Raw genomic sequence first — 26418 nt, forward strand, 5'->3', positions numbered from 1 at the left:
TAAATATACGTCAGTATACTGTAGCATTTACTCCTTAACTATAGTAAGACACCTATATACTACAGTGTTTTTGAACCTTACAGAAAAAATAAAACAAAAATTATGCCGGTAGATTTTCTGTTTTTCCTCTTGTTTTTTTTACACCTACTTTAAGGTTTAGGATTTTTTTATTTTACTAGTACATTAATTCAAATAAAGGAAAAATATAATATATTTCTGGTGGGTGTCTCATAGTTCATTTAAGTATTTTTTATATTTTGATGGGTTGTCGCGAAGACCTTTGTTGTGCATGTATGACCTTATCTTGGCTCAAATAAAGAGGTGAAATGCTAATGAAGTAAACTCTTATAGCATCTCTGATGTGTTCACATACCCAAATTGTGAGATGCTGAGAACAAAGGCTTCATGCGTGCGGTAACGTTACAGGAAACCACTGGAATCCTTCATTCAGAGACACGCAGAACCGGCAGATAACATCTTTAAACCTCATCTGAATCACTACTGATGCTATTTAAAGTTCAGTGCTATTTTCGGATTAAGAAGTTGTAAATTTGCTCTGTTCCGCGTTGTACATCAAATTCTATTTTAATGCCTGGATTCCACAATTCCATCCGTGTTCTCCACATTGTGGAAATCATATGGTTCTATGTTTCTGATGTTGTATGAGTATTACTGGAATACTGATGATTTAGTTTGAGGTTCTCAGTGATGGTGTAGATGTGTTGTACAGTTGGTCATGACAGCGCACAAGTTCTGCCCCAGGATGTGTTTGCATACGCCATCAGATGCGGTGCAGCAATGGAAGAAATTGCTGAAGATGCTGCAAGACTCGCTAACGTGGCTTCAGGCTGGAAGCCGGCGGTCAGCGTTATCCGTTGCAGATGCCCAGTGCATGATGGGTAAAGAGAGCTCTTTCTGACACTTTTCAGCAGTAATGATTCTTCGAGGCCAAACCGAAATAACTTGAACACATCCTGTCACCCAGAGCGGCACTTTTCCCAGCTGATGATAATTATAACGCTGGGATTTGGGTTATATGTGTCTGCGTTTGAGGCGACTATTGAGAAATAATCTGACAGCCGGAACATGTCTTGTGCTTGATTTATAAAAGAACTCTCTATACTGTACATACATAAATACACCACAGTGACTGGAATGATGATCCCACCGGTTTATAGAAGTCTATAATCAAACTGTAAATGTGCCGCTAAAAATATCAACTACATTATATACAGAAAAAAATAAGAGATTATTTTTATCCTTTCTGAATTTATCATTTATGTGTTGAGGTAAATTATCATTTCTGATTCATTTTGTGAAAAACATTTCTACCAAATTTAAAATCAAAATCTTCTTTCTATTTGCATTTATTTGCAGAAAATGACAGATAAAAAAACAGAAAAGATGCTCTGTAGTTTTTCACAACTCAAATGCTGCAAAGAAAACAAGTTCACATTCACTTTTAAGCAACACAACACTCATATTTCTACATCTGTTTAGGAAACGATCAAAAGAAGATTTTTATGTGATGACCTGGATTTTTCTCAGTTTGACTTTGGAGTGGAATGAACACAATACATCTAGAAATGGCGATTAAATGAACATGGTCTCGTTGTGTTTTCTGTATGAAGTATCACTGCAGTTATTATGGGAGGCTGTAATGTTAGTCCGTGTTGGCATTTCGCAGGATGATTGCATGACAGATTGTACGCTTTGATTTTATTCAGATCTTTAAAGTCCCAGTCAAATTAAAAATATCAATTCTTATTTTTTGATGAAATATTGCAGCATTTATAGTAAATAGCTTATCAATGTGGGTCATTTTCTTTTTAAAATTCATGTGCCTCATAATCTTCAGTTAAAATCTGCCTTGAAGTGACCATCTGAAATGACGTATGTTAGACGGCTTGGGCGGAGCATCTATTAACTCCTCCCCTTCAACAGTCTTTTTCAAAATGCAACAGCTGTTTTACACATCCAATCAATTCGCAGTGAAAAACGTTAGCCCCGCCTACTAATTTTCTCTTTTAAAATTCTTTTCACTCGGAAATTTGTCAGAATGAGGAAGTAAAAATGATCGTAACATTCGGTTCACAGGGACTTTAATGATTTGGCCGTCCATAATGACTGCATGATACACATTTAGCTTGTAGACTTTCATAAAAACTCATTAAATTTAAATACAAACACAGTCTGCAGTCATCAAAATCAAGGCAGTTTTTATATTTCTCTGTTATTTTAGTTTGATCCCTTTGAGACCATTAACAGCTCTATTTTACAGCTTTCACTTTGAAACACACAGCGCATGTTCACATGTGTGATGGGTTGTAGTGCTATATAAATGTGTGCTATTTGAGTTAATTTTTCTACATTTAGTTTATAATATGTTGATACATTAGTATGGCGAAGCCAGTATCAGGATCATACGGCTGTTTGCACCTCATGACTTCTGTTCTTCTGATACGTGGCATTCATCACAGTGAATGTTTTCTCGTCGTGTAGATGAAGTCGAGGCAGATGTTGGTTTGCTCTTATCTGCATGTGTAATTAGACTAATTTGCATACTCGCAAATACATGCAGAAAACACTTCTGCTTTAGTGATAAATATTGACTTTAGAGGAAAAGCTTCTTAAAGAGCTGTTATCAGACATGACGTTCTCTTATATCACACACATAAAGTTCTGCGCTGTAGTTACTCTCTGTATGAAATCCCTTCCATAAACACGTGATGAAATCATTAGGAGTAAAATGAGTTTGAGCGTGTTAAACTGTACATCAGAACAGTTGTTGGGTGTGCTGGTCCATTAGACAGGTGGCCTTCATTAACTTCTTCTTTTTATGAGTACTTGACTAAAGTCAATTCATTACACATTCTAAACAATTCAGAAAGCTGCTTTTATTCTCGATTCTGAATTGATTCCTTTGTTGAATTGTTTTGATTTGTAAATAGTTTGGATTTAATTTTGGTTGTTTCATTCATGAGAATCGTGCGGTAGATGAAATATATATTGACTTATTTTGTGCTGCATGTAGTTAATGGTTTGGTTGATTGGAAAGTTGATCAGAATGTAAGCACATATGAAACATTCTGCATGTTAATGGGATGTGGTAGGTTGTTTGAAAGGGTAATTACTGTCGTAGCGACTGATTTCCAAACCTTCTGTTTTGTCGTGTCAGAAATGACGGGCTGTAGGCGATGGGATTCTAATGACTCGCTCAGTCAACCAAACAGTTCTCGGCCATTATTGACTACTATGTAGGAAAAACGATTATGTGGCCCAGAACTGTTTGCTGTGCTACATTCTTCAAAATATCTTCTGTTGTGAACGTGATCAAGAGAACAAAGACATTTATAAAGCAAATTGTATGGTTGTCAATGGGGTCCAAGAACTGTTTGGTTATAAGCATTCTACCAAATATCTTTCTCTGTGTTCATCAGAACAGAGACATTTATACAGGTTTGGAACAACTCGAGGGTAAATAAATTCAATTCAATTCAAGTTTATTTATATAGCGCTTTTCACAATGTGTATTGTTTCAAAGCAGCTTTACAGGGGCAAACAGGAAAAACAGAAAAGTTAAAACACAGCACAGTGCATGGTATTTATACAACGAGTAAGTTCATTCTAATAAATAACATCTAATTTCTAAATAAATAAATAAATAAATAAATGAATGAATGCAGTCTCCCGGTGAGCAGGCCAACACTGCCCTGCTGTGGCGAGGAACCCAAACTCCAATGATTGATTAATGGAGAAAAAAACCTCGGGAGAAACCAGGCTCAACCGGGAGGGCCAGATCCCCTCTGACGTGTCATAGCTGCACTCAGACTGGTGACATGTGATTTTAGTTTAGCATTTAATACCAAATATTGTAACTTCAGCATTAATAAGACAAATAGTCTGTCTTTGCATAAATGATGACAGAATTTTCATTTTTGGGTGAACTGTTCCTTTAACCCTAAGGCTAACACATTTTTCAGTCTGTATTGTCCTCAATGACCAGATACTCTTAAGAGTATGAATTATTAGATCTATTCCACCTTCTGCAGACGTGTCGCGATATACTGATGTTATTGACAAGAATCACGATATTAATAACTGTGATCATTGATGTTGTGTTACTATTACACACATCTGCGGATTTTACAACCTTTTCACTTTATCTTAAGAGTCACAGTTACAAACTCTCTGAGTACCTACACACAGACGACTTTTACGCGATGAAAAACTGAAAAGTTTTGCGTACACACCACAACAAAGGCGTTTCTCATGTTGCATCGTCATGTCTTATTATAAAGGATTGAGTATTCTTGTGTTGCATCGCGCGGCTCACGTGTTGTGTCGACAGTGCAAGTGTTTACGTTTATAAAACGTGCTCTGGAAAATTCCATAATTCCCAATTCAACCTGGAAATATTTCTTGGAACAGTTCTCTTTTATTGTGAGCAGATACTTGTAATGTTTACTAAATACTTTTAATGTTACTAAATCCAAACGTTACTTCTGGGTTGAAGCTGGAATGATCTAATTTCAGATGTTTAGGAACCGAGCTGACGGTGCACTTCCTTCAGCGCAGAATTGTGAAACATGACAAACTTCAATGACGCAAAAGTAGCATGAATTCCAATATGACCGTTCAGACCGAGGTGGCATGGCGAAACATCAGACCTGTATCCGATCACGGACCACAAATGGAAGTGGCTCAGATTAGATTACATGTGGTTTGTCCGGTTCACACGGTCATGCAGATCTCCAACAGCCCACATATGAGCAAAAGAATGGGATGTTTTTGGCAGTTTGTGATAACCCGACATAAGATGAGTTTTGAGTTTTTGTTTGAATGCGTCTGAAGAGTAAAGGCCCATAGTTCAACACTCCGGCCATTGTGAGACACAGATGTGTTTATACAGATATTAAGAGCAGTTTAGCTCACACATTCAGCAGTTAGGCTGTAATCGTGATCATTATGGGCTGTAATTCATTTGAAACCTTACAGATGTGTGAATGTGATGCTCTTCAGTGTGTTGATGTGTTAGTCGGATTTCTCTGGATTGTTTCCTGCACTTATAACTTGTGATTTTAGTTACCTGTAGCTGTTTCATTTCAAGATCATAACCAGCTGTTACCCAAACCCATAATACAAAGTGTGAACTTGATCTTGATCTTTCAATGTTCATTTTCAATGTTTATTTGGGTTTTATCGCAAGATGCAATTAGAAAAGGGTGTGGACCAAAAAATTCCTAAATGTTTTGCATCATCAGGCCTTGTGGGGAAGTAGTTATGAACTGGAATTAATAAGATTTATATAAATGAATCGAGCACCAGTGAGACGGGACACAACAGCTGCACTACTTGCTTTAGTCCAATCAGTGTTTATTGGAATTAAAGAAAGCTGAGGTGTGTGTGTTCGTGTGTATCCGTGGGTGTGTGCTGCAGTGCATGATGGGTATGTGTTTGTGTGTGTGCGTGTGTGTATGTGTGCATGCATGCGTGTGTGTGTTGGCCAGGTGTTTGACATTGAGCATCGTGTGAGATGAATGTAGCTTATGGCGATCCGTGGACCGGCCCGTGGGACCTTCAGCTTCCTGTCATGAAAGTTTTCCTTTTGAAAGGCCAAAGCTGCAGTGGGAATGTTTCTGAAAATCCCACATGCCGGAGCGGACCGTCTGCCCCCCCAGTACTGCCCATCACCCCGCCGCCCCCTTGCCCGCCCAACACTCTCACACTGAGCTCCATCATAACAGCAGCTGCTCACCATCCATCATCCTACTGCTGTCTGTTGTCAATACACTCCAATCATTAATAGTCACTCAGACCATGACCTCAGCAATGTGTTTACATATCTTACTTTGTTTTCTTGACTAAAATGAAACGTTCTTTTATATGAACCATGTTTCAGATAAAAGTGTCTTCTAAATGAATCAATGTAAATACAGTGTTCATACTGAGAACGCGCTTCTATTCTGCTGTAAAACACAATATATCTATATTATATTTACAAATTATTTTATCATCATAGTTATTATTTGAGTGAGAAATAATGAATTAATCCAAGAATGAATGGTCACAGTGGTTGAAAATACTGCATGGACCTTTTTCACATGTTCAACGGTCATCAGCATCATAAATCCTCCAAAGGTTTTTATATTTTCATTTAAAAAAAAAATGCATGCACGTTTATAACACTATACTTTGTATTAAATGACCTTTGAATCAATTGTGAAGGTGTTTCTTATATAACGTCTTTGGAAGTCACGGTAAATTTGACATTATTCTCTCTCTATATTTTTATTTTGTTGAAAGTAGTGAAAACACTATCATTGAGTTTTTCTTTTTTGCAATTTGAGCAAATACACCATTCACCGGTTTAGAAGTTTAACCAGCTGTGATGACTTCCGTTCTTTTGATTAGATTTGATTATTCACGCAGACGCTGCTGTATATAATAATATCATGATTATAAGTGAAAGCAGGATGTTAAAGAGTGAAAGTGTTCACAACAGCCCATAATATGAGTGTTGTGTAACCGTCTCGCGTCTCTCAGGAATCATTTGTTCGTGGCGTTCGTCTGGAACAACTTTGCCACACTTGTTTTCATGTTCCTGTAGATTACAGGGCGGCTTCTGTCGTCTCTCTGTGTCTCTCTCTCTCTTTGTGTGCGTGAGGCGCTCTCTGGTAATTAACTTTGTCCTTTTTTTTATTTGTTCCAGTCTTTCTCCGTCCACTCTTCTGAGCATCTTCTCCCAGGAGTACCAGGTTAGAAGTTTTCTTCCTTTGTGAGGCCTGACAGCTGCCTAATTGAATGATGAATGTCCCCTTATTTCTGTGTAATTGAACTGCCAAGTCGGCGATTGGCTGGCATGATTCCCCCCCGACGCACACGCATGCGCCCCGGCGGAAGGCTGAGCCCGTCTCCCGGCGGACGGCTGCCAAGCCTGCCCCTCCATCTGCCTAATAACATCTAGCCGCTGCTTATTCGCCGGACCTGTAATAAATTATGCTAAAGCATTATTATTCTGACAATAATAATTTCCCCGTGCAGCGCTGCTCCGAGCGCTAAATGTTTGCTGACTCGCGCTGTCACGGCCGCTTTCGTGGCTGACAGCCGACGATGATGGATGACCACTGCTGCGGTGGCAGACGCAGAAAATAGAGTCATTCATCATCCGGCTGACGGCTGTCACTCACTCGGCCCGTCTCGGCAGAATTACTTTAGTAGTTTTTAAATAAGTTGTTTTTAAGTGCTTCTCCGGGTTAAGACGCCGGCTGAACGGCATTAAAGCTGCCTGTAGTTCTCTGGCGAAACGGGAAATGAAAGGACGGCGAATGGTCGGGGTTTCCGGACCCCTCTGAAGAACAATCAAGTGTTTTGAAATGATCTCCGTCCGATTATTTTCCCTTTTAATACGAGTTCAGATTATTATTGATAACAAGTGAGTGCTGACGAAAAGATTGATAAATGAATGCTGTTTTTTGTGTGTGTTGTTTCAGAAGAGAACGAAGCGCAGCATGGCGAGGCATCACGCTCCTGACGTCGTGAAGTCATACTATCAGTGGTATGAGAATCCTGTCGTTGTGTCCCTGACTCGAGGAGTGTTTGTAACATGCCTTCTGTCGCCGATCAGCCCATTATTTTTCCGTACAGAAGTCAGGACATGCACGTAACCGCAGTCCTCAGAGCGCTGGTGTGATGGGTGGAGGTCTGGGAGGGTTCGGTGGTTAATGATGAATCCATCAGGGACCATTCTGGCATGTTCTGGCTGGTCTCTTCTCGTTTGTTGACTTTCTCTTTCATTGTTGTTGTTTTTTTGTGGTATAAAGGTACCGCAGCGAAGCCAAGACACGTCCCGCCGATCCGCTTCTGCTGGAGCTGGCCAATGAGGTAATGAGTCCACCGCATCATATCACACCGTTCAAACATAACATCATTAAAGCAGGAGAGTGGGTTTCCCAGTCTGTTAGCACTTATAAAGATTGGACTAATAGTTCGGCCTATTAAGCAATGATTTCAGGCAATTATCCCTCATGGAAAAATACTTGAGTTATTTTGAGAAGTGATGTTCATAAATGCACAGAGGTCAGTGGATAATATCTGTGATGTTGGGATGGGTCAGAGGTCATACAGGTTCACATGAATCGGGCTTACAGTGACACGTTTCTCAGTTTCATCATCTTACTGTTTTAAACAAAGATGATTTTACTGTCATTGTGTCAAGGAAAGAGAGGAGTTTGGTTCCAAAATGAGAACTCAAAAATATATTTTCTTGAATTGTTATCATGTGTTTTTTGTGTTAGTTAGCTGAATGTTTTAAGTTAATATGGCTTAAATCAAAACAAACCAACTGCAGTTCAATTGATATTAATTGGAATGCACAAAAAAAAACATGATTTTGAAATTCAGGAGTGATTCTGAATTCAACGTGTAAGGATTTATTTTATGCTTTATTTTTTTAGGATTTTGAATATTTATTGCTTTAAAAAAGATTTCTCTTCAATTTTAGTCTTCATTATTGACCTTTGTGTTAGTATAAATCTGTATGACTGTCTTCTTCAGAACACATAGGAAGACATTTTGAAGAATGTTGATAGTTAGTCAACACTGAACCCCATTGGTTTCCATTGTATGAACACAAAACCACTGTGACATTTCTCAAAATATCTTCTTTTGTCATCCACTGAAGAAAGAGAGGGGGAAAAATTGCTTGCAGAATTTAGATTTTTTTTGGGCTGAACTAGCTCTTTGCTCCAAGCTTGACTTAAATCTTGACTGTTGTCGTATGTTGCATTGTTTTAGAAATAATCTGTAATTTCAGGTCATTTGTTATTCATTTTGTTGGAACTTTTGTGATGTTATTATATCGTGAAGCCAGTGTTTTGAATCGTGAGATGAGCGTATCTTTACACGTCCAGTTTACATTCATCTTTCAGGTCAGTGTCAGGAGGACTTTAATGTAGTACTTCACACACAGATCTAATTGAGACAGTCCTAGTGTTTTATGAGGCGATAGATGGCCAACTGAGCTGAACTATAAAAACTGAAGGGAATTATGACAGTGCATATGTGTGGACATGAGTGTAGTGCTTGAGTTTGGTGTTGGAGTGAGCTGAAATGCACTTCAAGCGTTATTGAACATGATTACAGAATGATGAATGGGAATGAAGCGTCAGGCCTCTGTAAATGTTACTGGGGTTGGTGATTAATTTGAGATTCTCATGGTGAAACGCGAGCACCTCAGCTAATGTCACCATCTTTCAGTGTCATCTCTGATGTCGCCGTGCTCTCCTTATTAAACTATCACACATATGGTTATTTGAGAGCGAGATAATAGGCCGATAGATTCAGAGAGCGACTCCTCCAGGCTAACACAGGCAAGAGTTTTGTGTGAGAAAGCAAATTCTGTCTGTGTAATGATGATGAATACTGTCTCCTCCTGTCGTCATGATTAGATACTGGAGAGTTTTTCTGTGTGCGTGTGCGTGTGCGTGTGCGTGTGCGTGTGCGTGTGCGTGTGTGTGTGTGTGTGTGTGTGTGTGATCATTGCACACCACACCACACACACACACACACACTCACTCTTACACTGGATGTTATTTAAGGACAGTAGCATCACGTGAATTTGGATTGAAGTGTCTGACATAAACTGGTGAATTAAATTGGAATTATAGTCATCATTGGCCATCATCATCTGCAGGTTCGTTATTCCCAGATAACAACCTCTCGAAACTAATAACACATCGTAACCCGGATGCAGCAAATCATTTTGACTGATTTTTTTGGGACAAATTAAATCCAAATGTGTCTTGTAATAACATATACGACGGTACATTTACAAATGATTAAACCAAATTACCTGTTTGTGACATTTGAACGTTGTTTTTTACCTTAAGACCGAACGTAAACGGCTCTTCCTCGCGGCAAGTCTGCATTCTTTAAAAATGAGCTCATCATATATTTCTAAATCAAACTTCGTCCAGTTTTTCTCATGTGGAAACTAAAGTAGCCGTGTTATAAGCGGGATAATATACAAGCAGCCGGCTGTTATTTTGAAATAAGCCCCTTCAGTGTGATACAAGACCCTCCGCTTCGAGGCTTATTTCTGCCATAACAACACTGTGTTTGATTCAGAAACTGATGTAAATTGATGTGTATTATTGACAAAATGTACATTAGTAATCACATTTAATATCACCGTTATATGCATAAACCACCCTAGTTAAAAAAACTATGAATTTAAAATGCATTTATTTCATACTAAGTATAGTTTAAATGTATTAACAGATTTACTGACGTGACTTACTGATATAAATTATAATCAAACTTTATTTGGAGTACTATTTATACACAATGCACATTTCTTCATAATAATCGTGTTTCAATAAAATATTGTTCTAATGTTACTTTATGTTAGATAAAATCAATCTTTCAATGCAAGATATTTAAAGTGTACCTGAAGCATACTTGCAATAGTTCCACTTTAGCACAATCAAATACACTTAAATGTGTCTTTAGTTGGACTCTATTTCTGCACAATTAAACTAAAGTACAACATTAGTTGTTCCAATTCAGCAGACTTTAAGTATACCACAAATACAATCTCAGTGTATTTTCATTAAGTATGTAAGATGTAAATGGATTTGCAGTATACTTAGCATGAAATAAATGTATTTCAAATATACTTTAGTATATTTATTTTTCACTAGGGCAGCCACAAAATTGTTATACATTTCTGAGCAATTTTCATCAATTTCAGAACAGATAAATACTTGACAGAAATCCAGAAGTGTTTAGAGAACACGAGAGAGGTTTGTTAAAATATATTTTATTGGGACTAACATTATTATTGCAGATAATGTATTTCTGTAACGCGGTTGAGGTTGTTTCTTCAGTAGTTTTTACATTGAGATTGCGATCAGTACTCGCTAAACTACTGACCCCACAGATCCCGCTCTGAAAACTCATTCATCATTATTACATTGATAAAGGTTATCCGGATCATTTACATGTTTTATATATCAGCAGTTCATCAAAATGAGGAGTAGCATTTAATAAAAAAAAATAAAAAATGAAACCATCCGCATATCGGCTCCATGAAAGGGGCCGGTTCTAGAAACTGACCCCAATTACATTTACACTATTGCTTCATAGTGATGCTTTGAGATAAAGACACACAAAGTTTCAATTTAAAAAGAAGAAAACAAAGCCAGTTCTTCATAAAGACTTAATATTACAATGTCCTTAAAATGACATTTCATGCTTGGAGTGTGAATGTCAGCAGTCTACAGAGTTGTAAAGCCGAAAGTGAACGAAACGAGTCATTGTCTTTGAAAAAAAGGAGTCGACTCTGAATTACGCAAAGGAGTCGTCTGTCGTTCTAATTTCAGTTCCTTGTCAGATTTGCTTCACTCAGTGAATTGCCCGCCTACGTTCCATTTGTGACACTGCAAGCGCTAGACCAATCACAGCAGACTAGACCGTCTGACCAATCAGATAAGAGTGGGCCGACAGAAAGGAGGGGATTAGACAGACAAATCGCCGAACGAATCAGTCTAGACGTATGGTAACAATAATATTAATGGAAGTGTATGTACGTAAACTTGTGGTTCGACGCTCCATAAACCAAAGTGGAACTTTAAAAAAATCACAAAATATTTACTCTTTAATGACTGATCCTAACACCCAAATAATGACATTTTTGCCATTTTTAGCCATTATTAACATATAATAATATATTCTTTAAGACACAAACCAATCATGTGTAATTTACACAAGCATCAATGGATTGTGGGTAGTTGTGATATGTGTGTGTGTGTGTTGTCAGGTGGATATGTCTCCGGCTCTTCTGGCTCGTATGATGGTGGAGTGTTTTATGGAGGAGAGTGAAGCTTCAGTCCGTGAGTACACACGTCTTGATTTCCTAATGACGGTCCCACTCCTGACAGCACTACTGACAATTAAACCTTCACCCCCGCCGCTTCCTCACTTCTGCCCCCGCGTTTAATCTGAACCTCTTCCTCCATTTCACAGGAAATAGATCTATTACAGATTATTATTCCTCTTGATTAATCAATGCGCTTGTTTTTATTTTCACTTGATTGAGCAGACTTACTGTCAGCCTCTTTGTGGAAACTCACGGTCACTCTCACACGGAGCATCACTAAAATATCCAGTAGTGTGTCAGAGTTTGTTTCTTTTCTAGCACCTGGATGTCAGAAGAAGTTGACGAGGCTTTCATTTGAGCATTCATGCAGTGCACACGCACTATACACACCCCGCCCTCACCGTCCGCCATCTTCTCCTCACACACACCAGCAGAGACTCACGTGATGTCTTAGGTTCAATCAACATAGACGTGACGTTCAGTGCAGCAGTGTTCAGAGAATAAATCATCATCATCGAGACACTAAAGATAAGCACAGCTAGAGTCAAAATAAAGACATGAAAACACTACACCACACTATTGTAATAATCACTGTTATAAACTTTAATAACCAAATCTTTTTCAACCAGCCTTATGAAAAAATACTCCACTGGATGGTTAACACATCGAGTTATTTAGAAAATGAAGTAAATAAAAACGTGAAACACGAGGCTCCCGAATGTGTGGGAATTAAAGGCAAATGTGTTTTTGATTGAGTTTGCCGGTTGTGTTGACGATCTTACATCATCTTTATACGGTCTCCCAGCAGTTTATCCGTCTTTCTTTGCCGTTCGCAGCACAGTTCACGTGATGGCGTGATGGGAAACTAATGAAAGTGAGGTGTATTTCAGCAGGAACGACCCGCCTCGCTCGGCGGTCGAATTACTGAATCTCCCCGTGTGGATATTAGACTTTTGTAATGTGTTGCTCTTGTGAAACAATGCCGGGATAATTGTCTTCGCTGGCAATTAGCTAACAGGTTTGTCCAGCGCTATCGGCAAGCACATCCATCATCCCCGCTCGCTCTTTCAGAGACGTGAGCGTCCGCGAGCTTCCAGAGGAGTGCACGGATCAATAGCCTCATATACGCGGCCCCGCCGTTCACACTCCTCCATCTTTTATTTGTCTTTCATTCCCCGTTTGCATTTAAGAGACACAGAAATCGTGCCATTGGGAGGTTCGGATACATCTCCAGTCGCTTCAGCGGAATCAATAGCGACTTGGAGATTGTTTGTGAAGTTGTTTCTCGCGCACGCCGTTTTCCCCAGACTCAACGGATGCCTGTGTAAATAAATCAATAGGTTTAGGGCATTTTCAGCACATATCGAATATGATATCAACATCTATAATCCTTCCTCCGCTCAGGACAGCGGCGGTCACCGGGGGAAGATTGGAAGAGAGCAGCCAGTCAAACGCTGGATCACTGCTGCAACGTGGCCGTTTTACTCTAATCTCGGTGACATTTTCTGAACGTGGCGCTTCATTAAAAACATCTTGCGTTTGTTATCTTCTGTGCGTTTTATCTGCTGTTTCATTACAGCCATTTGTGCCTGAAAACATGGTGAATAGTGCTGATAAAAAGCCATATCTGCATCCCTGAAAAAACACCCCGCACCGCGTTCACGTTTGGGTTTGTACACTTCCCCACGGCCTGAAGAAGAGCAGGGGCATATGACTGTAAGGTAAGTGTGTGGGGCGGATGATTCGGGGTTTGAATAATGAGACTGCTCTGTTCATTAGCAGCTGGAGGAGGCGGGCGAGGTAAGCAGTCGTCTTGACAAGTATCCTGATTACTAGCGTGGAGCGAGGTAGAGTCGACCTCACTGCGGCGCCGAGCCTCGCCACAGCCCCGCTATCACACACAATCAGGTGCAGGGGGATCAGTTCTGCCCCACTAACCCTGCCGGGCTCCCCCGGTCCCCCCTCCATTATTCTCAGTGTGCGCTGAGGAACGAGGATGAGTCCAAAGAAGTAAATATGAAAATCAAAGGAGGGCTTTAGGCAGCCGCAGAGATTTTCCGAGCTGTCCTCTGGCGTGTAAGAGCCTCATCCATCACGGCCCGCAAGTAGTCAATTCCTCTAGTATCTGTAAATGTTTTTAGATATTAGCCAATTTATATGCTCCCAGATTCATCACGGAAAATCAGCTTTAGCAGGGGCGCATTATCGGCGAGCGTCTCTGGCGCGCATCATGAAGTTTGATGTACGACGGCTTTTGCGAGTCGAGGGGTTACGCTCTGGAAGCTGTGGAGGAGGGGAGGAGCGTCTCTCCATTATAAGCACAAGAAGGAGAAGAGGAAGGGTTTTTAATTAATAAACAAACTCCGGAGCTCATCGGCGTCACACGCCATAACGATTGTCATCCGTTATTTTTTTACGACTCTCGACCCTCAACGCGCTCTGCCTTCTAATGAGCTTTCCGTCCAGTTTTTTTTCCTCCCTCTGATAATGGCTTTCCCATCGTAGCGGAGCGATGAACCTCCCCATTCATCACCGCATCAGAGGTTGTTAAAGGTGCCTGTGATTTTAGCAAACAGCGCTTCTCCCTTCCCGAACAACTCCCGACGGAGAGGCGTCTTTCCTCTTTAATATTTCCCTCCCCGATAAGGACGACGTGCTATGTCGAAATTTATGTCGACACGGCACAATTACATTAAATTCGGCGTGTGTTTACAGTGTCGCGCGTGCGGAGGCGTCTTTAATAAATGCGCGCCGATGGCAGAGACTGCGTCCGCTCGCCTCTTGTTGTTATTTACTGCGCCGCGGATCCTCGCCCACAAATGGCATTACGGGCCGTGATGAATGAGCGTTAGAGTAAACTCATTTTAAAAGCCGCCTGATTTATTAGCGCTCGGGCCTCCATTTTCATCAGGTCAATGCTCGGCCGAAAGCTTGAAGGTCACCCTGTTTACGGTGGTTTTTAACCCCGTCTCTCAAAAATGTTCATCTCTACCGGAGAAGGCGAGCGGGTTTGAAGCAGGTGCGGTTGCGTGATGTGTGAAATGCGTCCACCTCCAATTACGAGTCCTGGTAAGACAAGGCCTTTAACGGCCGGCGCTCGCCTTCGGGGAGGTCTGTTACACACGACTGTTTTGCAGGACCAGCATCAAATCTATAAAAGTACCATTAAGGAGGAAAAATCAATGGAAATGCCATTAAAGTGGAATAAGTTGCCAATATTGCTGATGTGGTTGCGGCTTCTTTGATTTTCTCTGGGATTATTAGGCGCAGCGGCGTAGTGACTTTGTTAAGAGAAACGAGTGTTGTTGAGGAGTAATATGTCTCCCGGCTTCATAAAGTTTGCGGCCTCATATTTCCCGCTTTATTGATTATCCATTATCATTTGTCACGAGGTGTCCTAACTCAAGGGGAAATATAGCTCTCTTCATCGGCGAGCACGGGCGCGCCGTATGGATCTGCGTGTGAAGGTAGCAATCTGAGAGAAAAATGAGCTGGTAAACGCCGGCTGCCGCTGGAGAGGACTGCTGAGTTGGCTTTGTTCTCTCAGAGCGGGAGGATGAAGAAGATAACAGCCGCCCATTCGTTTCTTCTGCAGCGGCGGGTCGAGAGAAATGCGACGAGCCGTGTGTTTGAATGTGCTCGTGTGTGTGGGGGGGTTCAAATACCACTGCACTCTGCAGACACGAGGGTTCTTTCTCTCCAGTACTTTAATTCAAAGGATCTCACTGCAGTCTGGTTGGAGGTTTTGTTCTGGTTTTTGGAGGATGATGACTACGCACTTCACCTGTCTGTGTTGGCATGTTCTCTCCTAACTTCTTTCAAATGACAAATACATTAACGTCATATCCGTGTAGGGATGTCACCATATCGTTTTTTGTGGCCAGTTCACGGTGACGGTATCATGACGACGTCCTGCATATAAAGCTGCGATATCACATTTATCTTTCTGTTTATTATGTGCTTTTTTGGTCAGTGAATCCCTCTTCTACGTTGAGCGTGTCAGAAAGCCTTTCTAAAGACTTAAGACAACTTTTAAAAAATCACCAGCTATAAGATACAGCAAAGTCCATTTAGGGAAGTGGTTCCACTAGGCGGGCAGTTAGGAAAGTTATTACGTCATTCAAACAAGACGTGAATGGGTAAAAATCCCAAAATCGTCGGTTAAAATCCCAATTAAACGACATATTTAAAAACAACATTTCAAATGATGTTAACTGTACCGTAAGGTTTGTTTCTTATGATCAAATTGCACTTAAAAACATTCTTTTTCATGTTGCTTTAGATAATACGCATGCGCTAAGCTTCGCTAGGGCGGCCATGTTGAGCGGCGCATTCCTCTCCGTTCATTTCAATGGCAGTTACGCATCTTGTTAATATGAATATCTTTGGATACTGAGAGTGAATTATTGTTTATATTATCACATGTGCAGCATGAACACAACATCACTAATCACAGTAATGAATGAAGAGGGTATGCTTTGATTATTTTGTGTTTGTTTGTTTTGACCTGCTGAAGTCTTGCTCTGGGTCTTGATGGATCTTGTCTTCAGCTTTATTAAACATTCTCTTTGTGTTTGCAGTTCATTCATGGTTTCGTTATTAAAATCAAATGTCATGTGCACATGTTTGTAAGCAGTTGACCCGTCGTGATGATACAGTACTTACGGATGTACATTAGCAAAATAGACATTTTTCCCATCATGCAATGCTTTCTTCCGTCCCTCTCATGTATACAGTATTATTAAAATGACGTGGAGCGATTCAATCCATTAAATGTGAACATGTTTGAAGAACGATGTGTTTTGTGTGAAGGAATCCAGTGATTTATAATGTTTGAAGGAGCTGAGGAGTCGCAGAGCAGATAAATATATGAAGTCTTTCTCTCTGTTTGTGCGTCTGCAGCCTCCAGACACGTCATCAACAACACGCTGCGAGAGCCGGCTTTAATTCCAGACCTGCTGCTAGCAAAACATGTGGAACAGGTTAGAGACAAACACACACTCACAACAGCAGCACTGTAACTGTCCTCTTAAATCTACACTAGTGACCAAGAGGCTAGATTTGAATTGAACCATCAAAATAAGAGCTTTACATGGAGATAATACAGCACTATTAGAGAAACGTCAGTATATAAGGGAATGTGGATTTATTTCACTATATAAAAATGCACAGAACATGAAAGAGCTGACTGTAATAGAATAGGTGTTGTGTTAATTAAATTAACATCATACTATTGATTGTGTTATTACTGTAAGGTTATTACCATGTAGTAATTACCATGGGTATTTGTGTGTTTGTGCTGCAGTACATGATGGGAATGTGTGAGTGTGTGTGTGTTTATCTGTGTGTGCTGCAGTGCATTATGGGTATGTTTGAGTGTGTGTCTGTGTGCTGCATTGCATGATGGGAATGTGTGTGTTTGTGCTGCACTGCATGGTGGGTTTGTGTGAGTGTGTGTGCTGCAGTGCATGATGGGTATTTGTGAGTGTGTGTGCTATGTGTGCTGTGCATGATGGGTGTGTGTGTGTGTGTGTGTCCTCCAGTGCATAATGGGAATGTGTGTGTGTGTGCTGCAGTGCATGATGGGTATTTGTGAGTGTGTGTGTCTGTGCATGCTGTGTGTGCTGTGCATGATGGGTGTGTGTGTGTGTGTCCTCCAGTGCATGATGGGTATTTGTGAGTGTGTGTGTGTGCTGCAGTGCATGATGGGTATGTGTGTGGGTGTGTGTGTACTGCAGTGCATGATGGGTGTGTGAGTGTGTGCGCTGCAGTGCATGATGGGTGTGTGAGTGTGTGTACTGCAGTGCATGATGGGTGTGTGTGTGTGTGTGTGTGTGTGTCCTCCAGTGCATAATGGGAATGTGTGTGCTGCAGTGCATGATGGGTATTTGTGAGTGTGTGTGTCTGTGCGTGCTGTGTGTGCTGTGCATGATGGGTGTGTGTGTGTGTGTGCTGCAGTGCATGATGGGTGTGTGACTGTGTGTACTGCAGTGCATGATGGGTATGTGTCAGTGTAATATTTCTTGTCTCTTTTTTCAGTGCACAGTAAATGACTGTTGTTACGGGCCGCTGGTGGACTGCATCAAACAGTATCCTCTCATAAAACTTGAAACCTCACATTGACCAGGAGGTGTTGACTGGATGAGCTCTACCTCACATAAGACCTCTGCTTGAGCGTGAACGTGTGTGTGTCAGCTAATGTGTCTTTATACTCAGGTTTTGTTAAACATGCAGTCTAACTAGTATCCACTACCTGAGAGGAGTCCACCGCTTCTTGTTTTTTCCTATAGTTTTTTATTTAAACTTTACTCGACACTGTGGCTCTTGTGCACCCTCGGCCTCATGGGATAGATATTGATAATTAAGCGAATGATAGCGATCTGCTCTTCAGTAAACTTTGATATGATATTAAACTTATGCACATAAGGCGTGTTGATCAGAGTTCACATAACGTAGATGCTTCTAATATTAAAATAAACACATTCTTCTGCTGTTGCCACAGCAACCCTGCTTACCCGTCTGTGTGTTTCCAGGACAACAAGCACAGGTAACAAGATGGAGATTTCAAAATCTACTTTTAAAACTTTAGCTCGTGGTTTCTTTTCTTTTACATTCTCATGAAAATAAGGAGCAGACATTGATTGTGAAAGTGTTCTTAACCACACGTTATCAGCGCTATCGGTCTAGAGCACGAGGAGATTCTTCGGGACAAGCTCAGAGAGCAACGGCTGTCGTTTTTAGGTAAGCTGAAATGTCCCATGAACCCACACAGACCGCTGGTGTTTCACTGCACGGATGTGATGTTAAGTGTCATCATCCGAGCGTTCAGACGCACATGCGTTAGGATGACAGAAGAGGGTTGTGACCCGACAGAGTTGGGTGTTGGGCCTGACGGGTCACAGCATCACACTTCACATTAATAGATTGGAAATGAGCGGTCCAGCAGATGTGATGGGTCATTAATTCTAATCAAAGGTGATGTCAAAAGACAATCAGCACCGTGTGACCAATGTCAACAGACAAAGACGGACCCGTCGGCCGCACCGGCCCTACAGCCGCTCAGCATGACTGAACGTGAGATTTAATGGAGGAATCAGGTGTTTCACTCGGACTCGAGCACAATGACTGAGGTCACACGTCTACACCCGACCTCACATTACAACAGCACTCTGCTCTGCTGCAGTATTATTCTCTCACATGTGCTTGTTTAATAGTCTTTCTTCAGTTGTCTGATGGACAGATATAGAAGGAGTCGTCTTTGATTCCTCAGTGAAGAATTGTTAAATGTCTGAAGATTCTGAGACATCTAAAGCATCCCGATCTTTATGAATATGTAATGTAGCTTATACAGAGTATGTTTTGAAGAATTCAAACTAAAGAAGACAAAGTTGTATAGACGGTTTCATCTTAATAACATAAACTAACATTACTGCGCAGGCGCACTTTTGTGACCCCAACTTTACTTCCGGTACACATTCACAAACAATAGAGTGCCTGTAGATTATTTCTGATAACAAACAGAGAAGCTTTAATTGACTAAACTTGTCTCTCCAATTTTCTGAATTTAGACTGCGATACCAAGCTCAACCGCTAGATGTCAGTGTACCATACGCTTCTTTTTAATGCGACCAAATTGTTTATTTAATAAAATGAACATACAACAATTTTCAACAAATTTTTATTTAATACAATTAGTCTACTGTAAAGTTATAATACAAATGAATACGAATATGAACATGAATTAAATAAAATATAATAAATAGTTATATCATCACACACAAAACAAACGCAGACCGGAAGTTAACTGGGGGTCAGGTGTGCGCACGTCCGATGAAACGTTCTGTATGACGCATTGAAACTTGTTCACACAGACGAGAATCAACTTCGTGCCAAAGGCTACGACAAGACCCCAGACATTATTCTGGAGGTGCCCATCGGTGAGTCTGTTTTAGTACTAAATGTGACCCTGGAGCACAAAACCTGTCATAAGACGCACTGGAATATTACACAGCAATAGCCGACAAAACATTATATGGGTCAAAATGATGCCAAAGATCATTAGGATATTAAGTTAATGTCAATTTCCTAAATCTTTCAAAACTGTTTACTTGTGAGTCGACGCAGCAAAATCGCTAACAAAAATGTCCAGAAACACACCTACAAACACCGCTCCCTCCTGCCCGCTCTTTGAAAATAAGCCTCTCAAGTATCTGTGTAAATCTTTCGTGTTCAGCCATTTTCTAAATGTTTAGATTTTATGCATCCTCGGATTCCAGAGTTTTAAATAGTTGTATCTCGACCAAATATTGTCCTAACAAACCATACATCACTGGAATGCTTATGTATTCAGCTTGCAGATGCTGTTTAAATGTTCATTTCGAAAAATGACTCATAATGTTTTGTTTGCCAGGGTCACAAATGTTACACTTAAAGGTCATTTTAAAATATCCGTTAACATCAACTGTATGTGTAATTCAACTGTATGTCTCGCATGTAAACACATTGTATCGTTGACTTGACAGCTGTTGAAGATCACATCGTTCACTGGATTGAAAGCAAAGCGTCATTTGGAGATGATCACAGTCATCAGACTTACCTGAACGAACAATTCTGGAGTTACTGCAACAGGTCAGAACACAAACAAATACTGTTTCACAGCAGAATGATTGATGTGTCTAGAGATCAGTCCACTTCACTGACAACAGTACGATTCATCCTTCATGAGGAAAAATATCATCATGTACTCTGAAGAGACTCGCAGCACTCTTTCTCTGTCAGTATTTCATCTCATGAGAAACGCTATAGGACCTCGGTCACCAGACACGGTGTTATTACTGGGTGGCATTACATTGAATCTTTTTAGATTAAACCACAGAACATTGTCATAATAACAGTAACTGATGTTCAGAAGTGCATTTTATTTATAACAGGGTGTCTGCGGGGTCTTTAAACGTATTCAAAGTTGACCGATCAATCTAGAGAAAATGAGGCCTTTTAAAAGTATCAAAAATCTTAAACGCCATTTTCGTAGATTAATGGAGAAATGCAAGTTTTCATGCAAATGTTTGGAGGATAAAGAGCTGTAACTGTGGCTGAGGGTCGTATCTGAGAATAATCGTGAGGTTTTTCTGTTCTGTGTGTCTAAAGAAGATTAGCGAAGCCTCGTTTCTCTTTCTAATAAACCTTGCATTGGGTTAGTCACTCAATGAATTCTCTATTGCTTCGTTCCCACCCTTCTACATGATGTTGCATTAATAACAGGTTTCGTACTATTGGTGCTGGAAATCCAGAAAAATGGATTTTGAATCCAGTGTTTCTCAGGGTTTTAAAAACGCTTGGATTTGTGATGAAGGGCTTGAAACTGCTTGAAATTAGTATGTGACAATAGTTCACTTTTTAGATAAAATAACTGAAATGTTCTTAAAGTTTTATAAAAATTGCCATTAAAACAATCTGCTTGTTGTTATATTGCGTACGTGGCGGGCGGCTATATGAAGAGTTCAGATGCAAAACCCTCTAAAAGCAACAACCTCCGTCAAAAATGAGATTACGATGTTAAATTGGCAATGTCTCTTATTGTGATCATTTATACTGGAAAAGCATGAAAACACACATTGTAAGTACTTGAAAAGTGCTTGAACTTCATTTGGTAAAAGGTGTACGAACCCTGTAACATGGAGTTATCACAAACTAAGATCGGTATATAGTAACTGTAAGTTAAAGTGTCACCAATGTTACCGGTTAAGTGGCCATGAGGTCTTAAAATGGATGGAAAAAGTCTTAAAAAAAGATCTCAAATTAAATGTAGCTCTATGATTCCTTTAGAGACCCAGTATGAGATGGTCATGTGAAGGCCGGTGGGTGAGGTGGTCTGAAGTGGTCGCATGTGTTTTGTGTTCAGATGTTGATGCGCTGCCTTGTCAGATCAACTTCGGCATGTCATAAAAATGTCAGGAACTTCAGAGTGCACCTTTCAGAGAGGATGCTTGTAATTTTTAATTGACATTTACATTTGACATTTGGAGCGTCTCTCTGTTGTCTCCTCTCATTCACTGGATCATCTGCTCTGGACGTCCAGCCCTTCTGTTTATACAAATCGGAGGAAAATATTGAAAAGGTCAGCGAGTTTGCGTTCTCTGCCACCCTGCCACTCTGCAACCCACATTTAATAATTAGCGCAGTAAGTCTGAATGACACGTGTGCTGATTCCATTACCGTCTTGTGTTTTGCAGCCTTTCGTTTGCAACTACATGTATGCTTTCCTTTGGCTCAGATGTTGTTGCATGGTGTTAGCCAACGTTAGGGGTTCGATCACAGGGGATTGCACATACTCGGATACAATGTATAGTATAATGCAATGTAAGTCGCATTGTAAAAAAGCATCCGCCAAATGTAGAAGTGTTTTCATTGAGAAGATCATGCAAAGACGTTACGTTATTGTGTCTGAATTAAAATCGCCCCCAAAAAAAGAGAAAATGAAATGATCCTGCTCTATGGGTCATATTAGATTTATTGTTTGTAGTGCGATGTATATATTCTCTTGAGATTGATTTTCTCTGGTGGGATGGTTCCAGTCTACATCCAGGTCATGGCTGCGTTCATTTTTTATGATGATGTTTAATTGTCGGTTCTAGTTAAATGTGAAAGAGAAGAGCAATGATCTCTGTATGTTTAGCAAAAAGACAATGAAGTAATTTTCTGCCACCGGTAACATGAATCATCCAAACAATGGTGTGCATGCACGGCCAAAACACGCCGCTGATAATAATGTCTGGTCTCTGGAGTTCTGGGTAATGACGCTTTGCCTATAAAGACGAGAAGCAGTGGAGGAGGAACGAGTGTTCAGGCCCGCTGCCTGGATCTGATGCTAAAGACGCCGCTCTGTTCACCTTCCCATCAATCTTCTCATTCTAGCGCACTCCGTGACGGATCTGCACATAATTGAGTTATCCATCTACTTGAATACAGCTTGCATTAAGAATTATTCACCTGATAGTGAATATTAAGCACATAATAAGCCTTGTGTGTGTTTTACTTGAAGCGGCCCCCCCGCCTCGCTCCTCCCCGTCCCATCAATAGAAGACGGGGATTGTGTGAAAGAGTGCACAAGCACAAACAGAATTGACTTTGTATTGCGAGAAAAAACTTTTACAGACCCAAAGGGTTTTCATACACAAAATGAGTTCATTCAGTGAGCCAAAAGGCTGAACGGCTCTGATAAACTTCTCATCAATCACTTAAAACCTTCCACTCCACTGCCACTCTTAAAGGGACAGTTCACCTGAAAATGAAAATTCTGTCTTGATTTACTCATCCTCAAGTTGTTTCAAATCGGTATAGATTTCTTTGTTTAGTTGACCACAAAGAAAGATATTTGAAAGAATGTTAACAACTGACATTTCTGGGACATTATGGGCTCATGAGGTGGTGAATCATGTGTTCAACCAAACAAAGACATTATACAGGTTTGAAACAATTCGATGATGAGTAAATTGGTGAACTGTGCCTTTAATTCGTATTCCAACCGGCATTTTGTGATCACTTGAAACACACACAAACAAACAACAGTGTGATATTTGTGACATCAATCATCAAAGTGTGAATCTGAATGGAAATATTCATGAGAATTAAAGTCAGGTTCGGGACTGAGGAGAGCACCTTTTACCATACGAATGATGAATATTTATCTTTTCTGTAGCTCAGTGGTCAGAGCATGGCGCTATACGCCAAGGTCATGTGTTCCATCCCAGGGATTGCACATACACTGATAGAAATGTGTAGTATAATGCAATAAAAATCGCTTTGGATAAAAGCCTCTCAAATGCATAAATGTAAATGAAGACAGTCTAGATGGCAGCCGTCACTGTTAAATTTATCCTTCAGAGATGTTTATCTTGGTCTGTTTTAACATTTTTCCACATTTCATCCTAAAAGCAGGTTGTGTGTTTGAATGAGCATGTTTGAGACGTGATGTGTTTGTGTGTGCTGCTCGTTTATCAGAGCTTCTAATAGAGGCTTGTAAAGGTTAGATCTGATCAAACGCTGTCAGGACTTGACAAAGATGATTTATGGCCAAATAATACAGCAGTATGGCTCATTTCCCCCTGCGGTCACACAGGGTTAATACTCTCACTATTCTCATACTCTATATCTGTTTTCTGTGGCCTGACCACTTTGATTTTTTTATTGTTTTGGTTGTTTATAGTTTTTTTTTCTTGGTCACTTTTTCATGTCGCGTATTTATAGTTATTAGCTTATCGTCATATTTTACATTTTCGACTGGGTGTTATTTGTAAAGAGCATGCGAGCCATTAGTTATATGTTCATGTATTATTTCAAAAAGATTTGCTGAATTCTGAAAATTGAATATGGGTGTCAGCCATCATCATATATCCTGTAAAACTGCTTAATACTTAATGCAGAACATCACGTAATTAAACCATTTAGGAAAGAACTTGTGTCATTATTAATGTCTGACTCATGTGAACATACATCTTTTACTTGTACTGTGCTCTCCTATCATATATGTATTAATAAACCACACGTTTGTCCTATGACATGAAATAGCAAACATTTAGAAACATCTAAGAATGAAAATAACATTATTAATACTTATAATTATATTAATGTTAAAAACATTTTTTGGTAACACTTTCCTTGAAGCATGTATGTATAAGAATTGCACCTTTTAATGCATTGTTATGTCTTATAAATAATTGTAATTACAGTCAATACATTATATTTTTATTATATTATAATTATATCATTGTTACACTGCACATTTTAAATTGGTTATAATTCTTTACAACTACATATAATGCATTACAACACACGTTATGAAAAATGATAATGCATTTTACCATTTAATGACTTTAAAGTCTTACCGTTTTTTTTTCTTCATTTTTGCTGTCACACCATTGGACACATTGTTTATTTGTCAACTACCCATATATATATATATATATATATAGCCTTGATTAATTTACGAGAAAATAAGAGGCCATTTTATAATTGTTTTCTGAATCTAATATTTATAGGAATGTGTTTAGGTTAATGATCGTTTTTGTTATTATTCTGTGATCTACTAGCAATCAAAAATATATATTTCTATTTATTTCGATTTATATCTATAAAAATATATGCTTCTATTTGCATTTACTTCAGAAAATGAAAACGGGAGAAATAGGTGAAAAAAACAGGAAATATTTTGTGTATTTTTTCAGAACTCAAATACTACAAAGAATACAAGTTCACATTCACTTTTAAGCAACACTACAGTCATCATGTATTTAGAAAATCATTGTTTTATGTGATAACCTTTTCATCTCAGTTTTCACGTGTCATGTGATGCTGTCAGTATTTCACATTGCTGTTGGGTGACTTTGTGACTCCAGATGTTTGATTTTGTTGAAATTCAACAGACACTGACCTGGAATGACCACAATTCATCTAAAAATTATGATAACATGAACATTTGGAAGGATCTTTTCATTTTTTTCTACAGCTGTATTTATATTAAGAATTTCAATTTGTAAAGTTGAGAATATTTTGTGATGTTGCAGTCTTTCTTTTGTTGTTTTGAGATGTGCTGCTTCTTCAGCCTTTAGTTTGTAGAATCCCGTCTCTTATTATCCCGTGGCACATCTGGGCTCATCATTTCATTGGGGGCTTGTCCAGAACATGAACCTTGAGTCCTCACATCCAAAACCATAATCACTATTTAGTCTTTCGTGCTTTATGGTATTAGATTGTAATCATTTAGGAATCAAGACTTTATCAAAAGCATTCTTGACTTAAATGATTTTAAGAGTCATTCTCTAATCTCCTTTTTCTTTTTCATTGTCTTGAGTCACAGCACTGCTCCTCATCATCAGGGTGGTAATATTATTGAATGTTTGTCTAGTAAACACACACACACACACACACACACACACACACACACTGAGATATTGGCTTTTTTAGGGAGTTTTGAGAATTTGCTCTTAGTTCTTTCTCAGACAGGTTCAATATCAAGAATGCTTTTTTCTGAATCTGTAGTTGTGTCAGTTTAATCGCGAAGAGCTCTCTAGGAACACGGTTGACATGAGATGACGTCAAAAATCTTTTTGGGATTTGTGGTCCTTGGCATGTGACATTTAACACCGTGACACACCCAAGTGCAACGACAGACGTCTGGCATGCGTCTCTGAATGCTAATACCACATGACAAGGTGCTTTCATGCTTTAAGGATTTCAATGCATATTTAGGGACATTGTTTAATGCGCTCCGCATGTAATCCTCACACTTCAGGTCCCCATCAGCTGCGGGATTTAACTGCCACTAAGCCTCCATTTCATCTATTTATTTTCAACGTTCGCTTCCGACGCGTAAAACAAATTTGTCATATTAAGTTGAGGTTAAGGATGATTTTGACACCAAGACCTGCTGCTTGGAAGTTTTAAACGCAGGTTATTTTTTTATTTTGAAAGTCAATTTGTTAAACATGAAGGTTTCTAGAAGATCTTATGTAAATTCTACTTTTAAAAGCTCATTTTAC

General features: G+C 39.6%; 1 protein-coding gene across 1 annotated transcript in view; it reads left to right on the forward strand.

Annotated features, from left to right (window-relative positions):
* Positions 1–26418, forward strand: part of cdin1 (CDAN1 interacting nuclease 1) — a 45439-nt gene that overhangs the window by 4785 nt on the left and 14236 nt on the right. Inside the window, exons 4-12 of the mRNA XM_056767025.1 lie at positions 6713–6758; positions 7494–7558; positions 7824–7884; positions 11822–11894; positions 16784–16863; positions 17921–17970; positions 18555–18622; positions 19753–19818; positions 20404–20509. Coding sequence (XP_056623003.1) covers positions 6713–6758; positions 7494–7558; positions 7824–7884; positions 11822–11894; positions 16784–16863; positions 17921–17970; positions 18555–18622; positions 19753–19818; positions 20404–20509 — 615 coding nt within the window. The remainder of the gene's footprint in view (positions 1–6712; positions 6759–7493; positions 7559–7823; positions 7885–11821; positions 11895–16783; positions 16864–17920; positions 17971–18554; positions 18623–19752; positions 19819–20403; positions 20510–26418) is intronic.

Source organism: Triplophysa dalaica, chromosome 15 (genome assembly GCF_015846415.1).
Source record: "Triplophysa dalaica isolate WHDGS20190420 chromosome 15, ASM1584641v1, whole genome shotgun sequence".
NCBI classification, from domain to species: Eukaryota; Metazoa; Chordata; class Actinopteri; order Cypriniformes; family Nemacheilidae; genus Triplophysa; species Triplophysa dalaica.